This window comes from Anomaloglossus baeobatrachus, chromosome 2, assembly GCF_048569485.1.
Source record: "Anomaloglossus baeobatrachus isolate aAnoBae1 chromosome 2, aAnoBae1.hap1, whole genome shotgun sequence".
In the NCBI taxonomy this organism is placed as follows: domain Eukaryota; kingdom Metazoa; phylum Chordata; class Amphibia; order Anura; family Aromobatidae; genus Anomaloglossus; species Anomaloglossus baeobatrachus.
Window position 1 is genome coordinate 7957510 of NC_134354.1, and position 14095 is coordinate 7971604.

At 48.8% G+C, this 14095-nt stretch overlaps 1 protein-coding gene across 1 annotated transcript in view; it reads right to left on the reverse strand.

Annotated features, from left to right (window-relative positions):
* Positions 1–6326: 6326 nt before the first annotated feature.
* Positions 6327–14095, reverse strand: part of TBX15 (T-box transcription factor 15) — a 144948-nt gene continuing 137179 nt past the window's right edge. Inside the window, exon 8 of the mRNA XM_075334841.1 lies at positions 6327–10028. Coding sequence (XP_075190956.1) covers positions 9247–10028 — 782 coding nt within the window. The 3' untranslated portion in view covers positions 6327–9246. The remainder of the gene's footprint in view (positions 10029–14095) is intronic.

Genomic DNA, 14095 nt, shown 5'->3' on the forward strand with positions numbered 1-14095 from the left:
GAATAGCGACTGCAGCTCTGGAGGTGACTGGAGGATAAGACACCATGTAACAGCAGAATGGTGACTGCAGCTCTGGAGGTGACTGGAGGGTAAGACACAATGTAACAGCAGAATGGTGACTGCAGCTCTGGAGGTGACTGGAGGGTAAGACACGATGTAACAGCAGAAGAGTGACTGCAACTCTGGAGGTGACTGGAGGCTAAGACACGATGTAACAGCAGAATAGAGACTGCAGCTCTGGAGGAGACTGGAGGATAAGACACCATGTAACAGCAGAATGGTGACTGCAGCTCTGGAGGTGACTGGAGGATAAGACACGATGTAACAGCAGAATAGTGACTGCAGCTCTGGAGGTGACTGAAGGATAAGACACCATGTAACAGCAGAATGGTGACTGCAGCTCTGGAGGTGACTGGAGGATAAGACACCATGTAACAGCAGAATAGTGACTGCAGCTCTGGAGGAGACTGGAGGATAAGACACGATGTAACAGCAGAATAGTGACTGCAGCTCTGGAGGTGACTGGAGGATAAGACACCATGTAACAGCAGAATGGTGACTGCAGCTCTGGAGGTGACTGGAGGGTAAGACACGATGTAACAGCAGAATAGTGACTGCAATAATACGACGTTCCGCGGGCAGTTTCTTGCTGTCGTCGCTTGCGGTGCTCGGAGGGCGATGACCCCATAATGGAGGCAGATTCGGAGGTGAGGGGAGTTTATGATTATTGGCTTCCTGTTACCTGTGGAAAATATTGTGGGGGAATAACCGCAGCTGTGAGGGGATAATTTAACATTTCTATCACATTCTCACTGCGGTTTCTCAGACTCTTGTGGTGGTGAAGACCTCACACAGTGAAATACGGTATACGAGGCGGCCAGCACTCATGTGCACCATGTGACGGTATTCATCACATACTGAGACTGCTATACAAAATAACAACATGAGATAGCGGAGAAGAGACCGAAATCTGTGCCATAACATGTACCAGTAACACTATACCGCCCCTACCATACACCAACTACTATAATACTGCCCCTACCATACACCAACTACTATAATACTGCCCCTGCCATACACCAACTACTATAATACTGCCCATACCATACACCAACTACTATAATACTGCCCCTACCATACACCAACTACTATAATACTGCCCCTACCATACACCAACTACTATAATACTGCCCCTACCATACACCAACTACTATAATACTGCCCCTACCATACACCAACTACTATAATACTGCCCCTACCATACACCAACTACTATAACACTGCCTCTACCATACACCAACTACTATAATACTGCCCCTACCATACACCAACTACTATAATACTGCCCCTACCATACACCAACTACTATAATACTGCCCCTACCATACACCAACTACAATAATACTGCCTCTACCATACACCAACTACTATAATACTGCCCCTACCATACACCAACTACTATAATACCGCCCCTACCATACACCAACTACTATAATACCGCCCCTACCATACACCAACTACTATAACACTGCCCCCACCATACACCAACTACTATAATACTGCCCCTACCATACACCAACTACTATAATACTGCCCCTACCATACACCAACTACTATAATACTGCCCCTACCATACACCAACTACAATAATACCGCCCCTGCCATACACCAACTACTATAATACTGCCCCTACCATACACCAACTACTATAATACTGCCCCTACCATACACCAACTACTATAATACTGCCCCTACCATACACCGACTACAATAATACTGCCCCTACCATACACCAACTACTATAATACTGCCCCTACCATACACCAACTACAATAATACTGCCCCTACCATACACCAACTACTATAATACTACCCCTAACATACACCAACTACAATAATACTGCCCCTACCATACACCAACTACTATAATACTACCCCTAACATACACCAACTACTATAATACTGCCTCTACCATACACCAACTACTATAATACTGCCCCTACCATACACCAACTACTATAATACTGCCCCTACCATACACCAACTACTATAATACCGCCCCTACCATACACCAACTACAATAATACCGCCCCTGCCATACACCAACTACTATAATACTGCCCCTACCATACACCAACTACTATAATACTGCCCCTACCATACACCAACTACTATAATACTGCCCCTACCATACACCGACTACAATAATACTGCCCCTACCATACACCGACTACTATAATACTGCCCCTACCATACACCAACTACTATAATACTGCCCCTACCATACACCAACTACTATAATACTGCCCCTACCATACACCAACTACTATAATACCGCCCCTACCATACACCAACTACTATAATACCGCCCCTGCCATACACCAACTACTATAATACTGCCCCTACCATACACCAACTACTATAATACTGCCCCTGCCATACACCAACTACTATAACACTGCCCCTACCATACACCAACTACAATAATACTGCCCCTACCATACACCAACTACTATAATACTGCCCCTGCCATACACCAACTACTATAATACTGCCCCTACCATACACCAACTACTATAATACTGCCCCTACCATACACCAACTACTATAATACTGCCCCTGCCATACACCAACTACTATAACACTGCCCCTACCATACACCAACTACAATAATACTGCCCCTACCATACACCAACTACTATAATACTGCCCCTGCCATACACCAACTACTATAATACTGCCCCTACCATACACCAACTACTATAATACTGCCCCTACCATACACCAACTACTATAATACTGCCCCTACCATACACCAACTACAATAATACTGCCCCTACCATACACCAACTACAATAATACTGCCCCTACCATACACCAACTACAATAATACTGCCCCTACCATACACCAACTACAATAATACTGCCCCTACCATACACCAACTACAATAATACTGCCCCCACCATACACCAACTACTATAACACTGCCCCTACCATACACCAACTACAATAATACTGCCCCTACCATACACCAACTACAATAATACTGCCCCTACCATACACCAACTACTATAATACTGCCCCTACCATACACCAACTACTATAATACTGCCCCTACCATACACCAACTACTATAATACTGCCCCTACCATACACCAACTACAATAATACTGCCCCCACCATACACCAACTACTATAACACTGCCCCTACCATACACCAACTACTATAATACTGCCCCCACCATACACCAACTACAATAATACTGCCCCCACCATACACCAACTACTATAACACTGCCCCTACCATACACCAACTACTATAACACTGCCCCTACCATACACCAACTACTATAACACTGCCCCTACCATACACCAACTACTATAATACTGCCTCTACCATACACCAACTACTATAATACTGCCCCTACCATACACCAACTACTATAATACTGCCCCTACCATACACCAACTACTATAACACTGCCCCTACCATACACCAACTACTATAATACTGCCCCTACCATACACCAACTACTATAATACTGCCCCTACCATACACCAACTACAATAACACTGCCCCTACCATACACCAACTACTATAATACTGCCCCTACCATACACCAACTACTATAATACTGCCCCTACCATACACCAACTACTATAATACTGCCCCTACCATACACCAACTACAATAATACTGCCCCTACCATACACCAACTACTATAATACTGCCCCTACCATACACCAACTACTATAACACTGCCCCTACCATACACCAACTACTATAACACTGCCCCTACCATACACCAACTACTATAATACTGCCCCCACCATACACCAACTACAATAATACTGCCCCCACCATACACCAACTACAATAATACTGCCCCTACCATACACCAACTACTATAATACTGCCCCTACCATACACCAACTACTATAATACTGCCCCTACCATACACCAACTACAATAATACTGCCCCCACCATACACCAACTACTATAATACTGCCCCTACCATACACCAACTACTATAACACTGCCCCTACCATACACCAACTACTATAATACTGCCCCTACCATACACCAACTACTATAATACTGCCCCCACCATACACCAACTACTATAATACTGCCCCTACCATACACCAACTACAATAATACTGCCCCTACCATACACCAACTACTAAAATACTGCCCCTACCATACAATAACTACTATAATACTGCCCCTATGTACAAGAATATATCTACTATAATACTGCCCCTATATACAAGAATATAACTACTATAATACTGCCCCTATATACAAGAATATAACTACTATAATACTGCCCCTATATACAAGAATATAACTACTATAATACTGCCCCTATATACAAGAATATATCTACTATAATACTGCCCCTATATACAAGAATATAACTACTATAATACTGCTCCTATATACAAGACTATAACTACTATAATACTGCTCCTATATACAAGAATATAACTACTATAATACTGCCCCTATGTACAAGAATATAATTAATATAATACTGCTCCTATGTACAAGAATATAACTACTATAATACTGCTCCTATATACAAGAATATAACTAATATAATACTGCTCCTATGTACAAGAATATAACTAATATAATACTGCCCCTATGTACAAGAATATAAGTACTATAATACTGCCCCTATATACAAGAATATAACTCCTATAATACTGCCCCTATATACAATAACATAACTCCTATAATACTGCCCCTATATACAAGAATATAACTACTATAATACTGCCCCTATATACAAGAATATAACTACTATAATACTGCCCCTATATACAAGAATATAACTACTATAATACTGCCCCTATGTACAAGAATATAACTACTATAATACTGCCCCTATATACAAGAATATAACTACTATAATACTGCCCCTATATACAAGAATATAACTACTATAATACTGCCCCTATATACAAGAATATAACTACTATAATACTGCCCCTATATACAAGAATATAACTACTATAATACTGCCCCTATATATAATATAACTACTATAATATTGCTCCTATGTACAAGAATATAACTCCTATAATACTGCCCCTATATACAATAATATAACTACTATAATACTGCTCCCTATATACAAGAATATAACTGCTATAATACTGCCCCTATGTACAAGAATATAACTACTATAATACTGCCCCTATATACAAGAATATAACTACTATAATACTGCTCCTATATACAAGAATATAACTACTATAATACTGCCCCTATATACAAGAATATAACTACTATAATACTGCCCCTATTACATGTTGTGGGTTTCTGCACAGTATAGCGGTTTTCTTGTCTTTTCCGTATGAATAGCGCACATTGATCACACTGATAGCAGAGCAGGGAGCAGAGATATTTATTCAGCGTCTGTGCTTGGCACTTATAGACAGAGTGCATTCTTATACACAGTGATATATTACAAAGCTCTCCCCTCCCCCAACGCCAATTCTCACTTAAATACCATTATCTACATCACATCCAAACAGAAATCTGATTATGTCGTATTTGCTTTGTCACACAGCGGCGGTTTTATTAGGTTCATGAGTGCAGCAGAACCCTGCAGACCCCGCGCGGGACTCTCTCCCGTCTTTTGGGTAATCCCCGTGTTCTTCCGTTTACAGCTCTCTTGTACCCTAATGTGAAGTCAAGGATGAAAGTGAAATGAAAATAAATAGAATATGCTTTTTTGCCGCCTTAGGTTTGGGCCTGGGAGGCTCCATGGTGAATCTGTGGTGATGAGCGGGGGCAGGGTCCTGCTGCTTCATGAAGTAAGAGACACAAAGAAAAGCGATATAAAGTAATGATAAAGCGACACAATAATTACACAGTGATACAGAACCTACACAGAGGAGCGGAGGAGCCGGACCCTAACTCCTGCCAGACCCCTGAGCCCTGCCGAACCCCTGAGCCCTGCCAGACCCCTGCCAAAGCCCTGAGCCCTGCCAAACCCCTGTGCCCTGCTGCACCCTAGCCGGACCCCTGACCCCTGCCAAAGCCCTGAGCCGTGCTGAACCCCTGAGCCCTGCTACACCCTAGCCAGACCCCTGACCACTGCCGAAGCCCTGAGCCTTGCCAAACCCCTGAGCCCTGCTGTACCCTAGCAGGACATCTGACCCCTGCCGATGCCCTGAGCCTTGCCGGACCCCTGAGCCCTGCCGGACCCCTGCAGAAGCCCTGAGCCCTGCCAAACCCCTGTGCCCTGCTGCACCCTAGCCGGACCCCTGACCCCTGCCAAAGCCCTGAGCCGTGCTGAACCCCTGAGCCCTGCTACACCCTAGCCAGACCCCTGACCACTGCCGAAGCCCTGAGCCTTGCCAAACCCCTGAGCCCTGCTGTACCCTAGCCGGACACCTGACCCCTGCCGATGCCCTGAGCCTTGCCGGACCCCTGAGCCCTGCCGGACCCCTGCAGAAGCCCTGAGCTCTGCCAGACCCCTGAGCCCTGCCAGACCCCTGCAAAAGCCCTGAGCCTTGCCGGACCCCTGAGCCCTGCCAGACCCCTGAGCCCTGCCGGACCCCTGCAGAAGCCCTGAGCTCTGCCAGACCCCTGAGCCCTGCCAGACCCCTGCAAAAGCCCTGAGCCTTGCCGGACCCCTGAGCCATGCCAGACCCCTGCCAGACCCCTGCCAGAAACCTGAGCCCTGCAGGACCCCTGACCCCAGCTGAAGCCCTGAGCCTTGCTGGACCCCTGAGCCCTGCCGGACCCCTGCAGAAGCCCTGAGCCTTGCCGGACCCTTGAGATCTGCCAGACCCCTGAGCCCTGCCAGACCCCTGCAAAAGCCCTGAGCCTTGCCGGACCCCTGAGCCCTGCCAGACCCCTGAGCCCTGCCGGACCCCTGCAGAAGCCCTGAGCTCTGCCAGACCCCTGAGCCTTGCCGGACCCCTGAGCCATGCCAGACCCCTGCCAGACCCCTGCCAGAAACCTGAGCCCTACAGGACCCCTGACCCCAGCTGAAGCCCTGAGCCTTGCTGGACCCCTGAGCCCTGCCGGACCCCTGCAGAAGCCCTGAGCCTTGCCGGACCCTTGAGATCTGCCAGACCCCTGAGCCCTGCCGGACCCCTGAGCCATGCGAGACCCCTGCCAGACCCCTGAGCCCTGCTGGACCCCTGATCCCTGCCAAAGCCCTGAGCCTTGCCGGACCCCTGACCCCTGCCGAAGCCCTGAGCCTTGCCGGACCACTAAGGCCTGCCGGACCCCTGACCCCTGCTGAAGCCTTGAGCCTTGCCGGACCACTAAGGCCTGCCGGACCCCTGACCCCTGCTGAAGCCCTGAGCCTTGCTGGACCACTAAGGCCTGCCGGACCCCTGACCCCTGCTGAAGCCTTGAGCCTTGCTGGACCCCTGACCCAAGCCAAAGCCTTGAGCCTTGCTGGACCCCTGACCCATGCCAGACCCCTGACCTTCGCCTGATGTTTAAGAAAGAATGGGCCTAGATAACAGTTGGGTTAAAGGAGCAAAGTCTGATCTTGAGGAGCTTCTGTACAGACATAAGATGTTTCCTTCCCGGCTTCTAGTTGTGGGTTGGAAAGAGAGTGTTTTAGAAGATCGTCCTCAATGTTGGGTCAGACAAGAAATATCCACTAATATCTTGGGAGAGCGAGGACGTAGCATGAGTACAATGAGTGGGGGCTGACACATGGTCAATACGTCCGGTTGGTGCAGACACAAAAGACGTAAATTGTGAGAACATTTGATGTGACCTAAACCAAGGCTGACACTACCCAAGACCATAAACTTGTAAAATCCATAATGTCCCAAGTCTTGATACACGGGGAACTCAAGATGTCAGCCATCGTCATGGGGAGTCAACTACGTACAAGTCGTTCTTCACCTTGGATGTCTTCCTTTCAGATTGGAGAGGGTAAAAGAAAGTATCTCCTTGTCTAGGTCTTCTGGGGTCCGTGCCGGGACGTGGTACATGACACTGTTTATGAGAGCACCCATAGGAATATTCAGTGTGTCCTAAAACATCCCCTGGTGACACTGGTGGGAGGTCGATAAGCTCCGGCTCGGGGATCACCATCACACATTAACCTTAGTGGCCCCCCAGATCGTACAGACATATAAGACTGCCACCATAACTCAACTCCGGCAAATATCATCCAGAAAACACAAATACTTGTAAGGCACAATCATTGCTGAATCACTGCAGGCACCGGACGGGAAGGCACAATATTCACTAATGGCGCTTTGGTGCATGGATTTGGTGTAAGGCCGGGCAGCGCGGATAAGGCTTAGACGCTGCCCGCTTTCTACATTGTAGCCGTCATTACCACCTCACAGGAAGAAGGTGTCCACGCCGTTTACTTCATGATTGTAGGATCCAAACCCAGGGACACCGATAAATCCTGATCCTTCCATCGTGGCTTGGCTTGTGCCACCATGCAATATGTTTTTTTGTTTTTGGATCACCCCTGATCACCGCTCCAAAGTGCACAAAGAGCTTTCATTCCTATATCACAACTTTACTGCAATGCAAACATTTCTTAAAGTGAACACGTTAAGATTATAGCTCTGGTGGATACCAGAAGAAAAGCCTTGTCCGTATTTACACGGGTGTAAATAATAGCTGTAACTTGATGAGAAATGACTGGTTGGAGGAGAAGATGTGATGACCTCCTGCAGATCTGAACGAGACCTCCAACGCCTTCTGGGGCTTGTCTAGAACTTTCTTGCGCTGGTTCCACCTCACTTCCCAATGACCAGTTAAGAGGAGACCGTTCTGCCTCATCTCACCATCATGATTACGTTCCGGGCTCCGATTTCACAAGTTCTGTCCTAAGATCGGAGAACAAGTCTACATCCACCACAAGTCTTGTAACACAACTTTCCGAATATCCAAGCTCGATACTACAATAGCCACCGCTCGTTGAGTCCGTCCACATATGTCCACCAGTGGAGAAACATTTCACAAAGTCTTGAAGTAGGTTAAACTTCTGACTGAAGTGATTGTCAGACTCAAGACCCCAATAAGTGACACTTATCAGATCCATTGAGCTGGGAGGATGATCCCATTTTAGGTATCTTCACCCAAGTTTCCAAAAAACAGTTTTGAAGAGATCTAGAAGTTTAGCTGCAAGTATCGTGTATCCATCATTTCCCATCAGTCATGGCTCTGTGCTAATAGTACTACTTTAAGGCACTGTGGTTTCTACTGACCAACCTACGAAGACCCTGATGATCTTCAAACCATATGTACGGACATCTGTGATGATGACCCTGGGACAGCTCCATACTGTCTGCTGTCACAGGCGTTTGTGGCCTGCTGATTGCTCGTTGGGTTGCCAATCATGTGCATGGCATCCATGCCGGAGGACAGGTACTGCCTATCCCCAAAAGCAACATTAGAGGGTGAGGAGCAGAGTAAAGTGCCTTGTGGTGCAGTCAGTTTCTCTGGGCTCGCTGCCAGGCGAGGAGAAGCTGGGAAGTTGTATCCATACAGGTTGTAAGGGTTGTGGATGGAGAAGGCGTTGTAGGAGCCTTGCTGCATGTGGCTGCTTCCGAACATGTGTGAGGATGAGGAGCTGGAGGAAGGGTTCCCTGCTTGCATCATATACTGAAACTGTGAGGATGGGTATGAGCCCAGCTGACCACTATATGCATCCATCTTGCTATTGTTTGGCAAAGAAGAAGGAGCCGGCATTCCCGAGATCAAGGTGGACGTCCTCTGGGACATAAAGGTCTCAGATGGTTGGGTACCAGCCGAGTTTCCTCCCTGAAGCCTGTTGTATCCATTGTCACTCAGACCAGGGTAGCTCTGGAGTGCGGCCATGTTGCTTCTGGCACACGCCGGATACTCGGACAGGTTCAGGTTGCACAGCTGATTTTCCCGGCAGCCAACGTTGAAGGAGTTGGGTGTCAGATGAAAGGTTGGAGGGGAGCAAGATGGAGAGAGAAGGTGGGACGATGCGGAAGGAGATGGCGTCCCGGTGCTGGAGGTGGTAGGAGATGTCCCTGTGCTGCCACCTAGGACAAAAAGGTCAAGAAGAAAGTCAATGACTAAAAAATGATCTCCATGTATACATTACAACAAAAAAAGACTGACAGCTCCTCTAACAGTGTGAACAGGAGCGTATCTCTTCATGAGACACAATGTTTACAAAGACAGGACCAGTCACACACGATAATGGCAAATGCGATGTTTAGCATATTATAATGGCCATTGTCATACCGGCCCAGTAGCCACAGCACTATTATAATGGCCATTGTCATACCGGCCCAGTAGCCACAGCACTATTATAATGGCCATTATCATACCGGCCCAGTAGCCACATCACTATTATAATGGCCATCGTCATACCGGCCCAGTAGCCACAGCACTATTATAATGGCCATCGTCATACCGGCCCAGTAGCCACAGCACTATTATAATGGCCATTCTCATACCGGCCCAGTAGCCACATCACTATTATAATGGCCATCGTCATACCGGCCCAGTAGCCACATCACTATTATAATGGCCATCGTCATACCGGCCCAGTAGCCACATCACTATTATAATGGCCATTATCATACCGGCCCAGTAGCCACATCACTATTATAATGGCCATCGTCATACCGGCCCAGTAGCCACAGCACTATTATAATGGCCATTCTCATACCGGCCCAGTAGCCACATAACTATTATAATGGCCATCGTCATACCGGCCCAGTAGCCACAGCACGGCAACCTCATTGTGCTGGGTCCTGCTCTACCCTACTGCCATTATAGTGTGGTCCTATCTCTGTAGACATTTATACATTACGTTATATAGACCCCTCGTATCAGTATACAGACCCCTCGTATCAGTGTACAGACCCCTAGTATCAGTATACAGACCCCTCATATCAGTATACAGACCCCTCATATCAGTGTACAGACCCCTCATATCAGTATACAGACCCCTCATATCAGTGTACAGACCCCTCATATCAGTATACAGACCCCTCATATCAGTGTACAGACCCCTCATATCAGTATACAGACCCCTCATATCAGTATACAGACCCTCGTATCAGTATACAGATCCCTCACATCAGTGTACAGACCCCTCATATCAGTATACAGACCCCTCATATCAGTATACAGACCCCTCATATCAGTGTACAGACCCCTCACATCAGTATACAGACCCCTCGTATCAGTATACAGACCCCTCATATCAGTGTACAGACCCCTCATATCAGTGTACAGACCCCTCATATCAGTATACAGACCCCTCATATCAGTATACAGACCCCTCGTATCAGTATACAGACCCCTCACATCAGTATACAGACCCTCGTATCAGTATACAGATCCTGCTGCCTCATATCTTTGTTTTCTGACTCGTTGGTCTGTAGGCCTCTGTAGGCCTCTGATCTGGATACGCTGCACACGTGTGATGGTCGCCGTGGTGATTGCTGTGATGTCTGACCTGCTCCCAGTCAGGAGATCACAGAGATGGCTGCCAGGCCGGTGTGGGCCCATGTGATACTCAGCCGCTACCTCAGCTAATTCCCCTCTACTGAACATTGAAGTAATGACTCCTAATGGTCCACATCCACCTGACCATGAAGGTCACCGCCAGCTGCGTGACTCAATGAATGCGCCGGTCTGATGATGGGGTCCCGTTCTGGGGCTGCTAGTCACCTCCGCACCCCTCAAACAGGATTCCTGAACACATTCTTACCAACGGGGCCCCCTCTCTCCATCACATGCTCTGTCGGGGTGGTACATCTACCCCCGCCCCAATGTGTCATCTCCAGCTGTGACAATCCTCTATTATTACTTGTAAAACCCCCTTGTGGCCGACACCTGATTATTGACCTCTGTGGGGAAATATGGCGGCTCGTCAGCTGATCGGTGTCCGTACAATTCATGGATAGGTCAGGGTCGCCAGTTCTTCATTCTGACTCCTAGGCCTTGGTACCTGGTGGACACCCCCTCTATAATGTCTGGACGCCCTATCGGAGTGTGGACAGAGCACACCCCTTCTGTAATGTCTGGACACCCTATCGGAGTGTGGACAGAGCACACCCCCTCTGTAATGTCTGGGCACCCTATCAGAGTGTGGACAGAGCACACCCCCTCTGTAATGTCTGAGCGCCCTATCGGAGTGTGGATGGGGCACGCCCCCTCTGTAATGTCTGGGCGCCCTATCGGAGTGTGGACGGAGCACACCCTCTCTACAATGTCTAGGTGCCCTATTGGAGTGTGGACGGAGCACACCCCCTCTATAATGTCTGGACACCCTATCGGAGTGTGGACAGGGCACGCCCCCACTGTAATGTCTGGGCAACCTATCGGAGAGTGAACGGAGCACACCCCCTCTGTAATGTCTGGGCGCCCCATCGGAGTGTGGACGGAGCACACCCCTTGTATAATGTCTAGGCACCCTATCGGAGTGTGGAGAGGGCACATCCCCTCTGTAATGTCTGGGCACCCTATCAGAGTGTGGACAGAGCACACCCCCTCTGTAATGTCTGAGCGCCCTATCGGAGTGTGCATGGGGCACACCCCCTCTGTAATGTCTGGGCGCCCTATCGGAGTGTGGATGGGGCACGCCCCCTCTGTAATGTCTGGGCGCCCTATCGGAGTGTGGACGGAGCACACCCCCTCTACAATGTCTAGGTGCCCTATTGGAGTGTGGACGGAGCACACCCCCTCTATAATGTCTGGACACCCTATCGGAGTGTGGACAGGGCACGCCCCCACTGTAATGTCTGGGCAACCTATCGGAGAGTGGACGGAGCACACCCCCTCTGTAATGTCTGGGCGCCCTATCGGAGTGTGGACGGAGCACACCCCTTGTATAATGTCTAGGCACCCTATCGGAGTGTGGACAGGGCACACCCCCTCTATAATGTCTGGACACCCTATCGGCGTGTGGATGGGGCACCCCCCCTCTGTAATGTCTGGGCACCCTATCGGAGTGTGGATGGAGCACACCCCCTCTACAATGTCTGGACACCCTATCGGCGTGTGGATGGGGCACGCCCCCTCTGTAATGTCTGGGCACCCTATCGGAGTGTGGATGGAGCACACCCCCTCTACAATGTCTAGGCGCCCTATTGGAGTGTGGACGGAGCACACCCCCTCTATAATGTCTGGACACCCTATCGGAGTGTGGACAGGGCATATCCCCTCTGTAATGTCTGGATGCCCTATCGGAGTGTGGATGGGACACACCCCCTCTGTAATGTCTGGGCGCCCTATCGGAGTATGAATGGGGCACCCCCTCTGTAATGTCTGGGCACCCTATCGGAGTGTGGATGGGGCACACCCCCTCTGTAAGTCTGGGCGCCCTATCGGAGTATGGATGGGGCACCCCCTCTGTAATGTCTGGGCACCCTATCGGAGTGTGGATGGGGCACGCCCCCTCTGTAATGTCTGGGCACCCTATCGGAGTGTGGACGGGGCACACCCCCTTTGTAATGTCTGAGCACCCTATCGGAGTGTGGACGGGGCACACCCCCTCTGTAATGTCTGAGCACCCTGCCGGAGTGTGGACAGGGCACACCCCCTCTGTAATGTCTGGGCACCCTAATGGAGTGCGGATGGGGTGTATTATTAGTGAGACATGGCTGATTTATCTACAGATGGTGCCCACTCTGTCCTTGGCTGGTGTGTAGTTTGGCAGTTGGGCCTTATTCACGATAATAGTGCTGAGCTGCAATATCACTCACGACCTGTGGACAGGGGTGGCGCTGTTTCTGGAATAGGACAGTAGGTGAATCCTAAACTTTGTCAATGCCTCCTCTTACAGAGCGATGGAGGCAATCAGGGTCCACAAAATCAGGAACATTTCCAAAAGTCTGTAATGAAGACAAATTTTACAAATTCTCCAAACGTTCGGTGCTTCACCAACAGCACTTGGGGGTCACTGCTAGAGGAAACCCACCGGTCCATTAGCCGTCCTCTGCCTCCACTCTGTAATGAGTTATTACGCCCCCCGCCCCCGCAGCCCGGCCGCTGCATCCTCTAATGCCATTAATGTGATGCAATGTGCGGCTGATCCGGAGCCAGGAATCATCATAAACTTCTGGGTGGATAATCGGAGAGAAATGCCGTT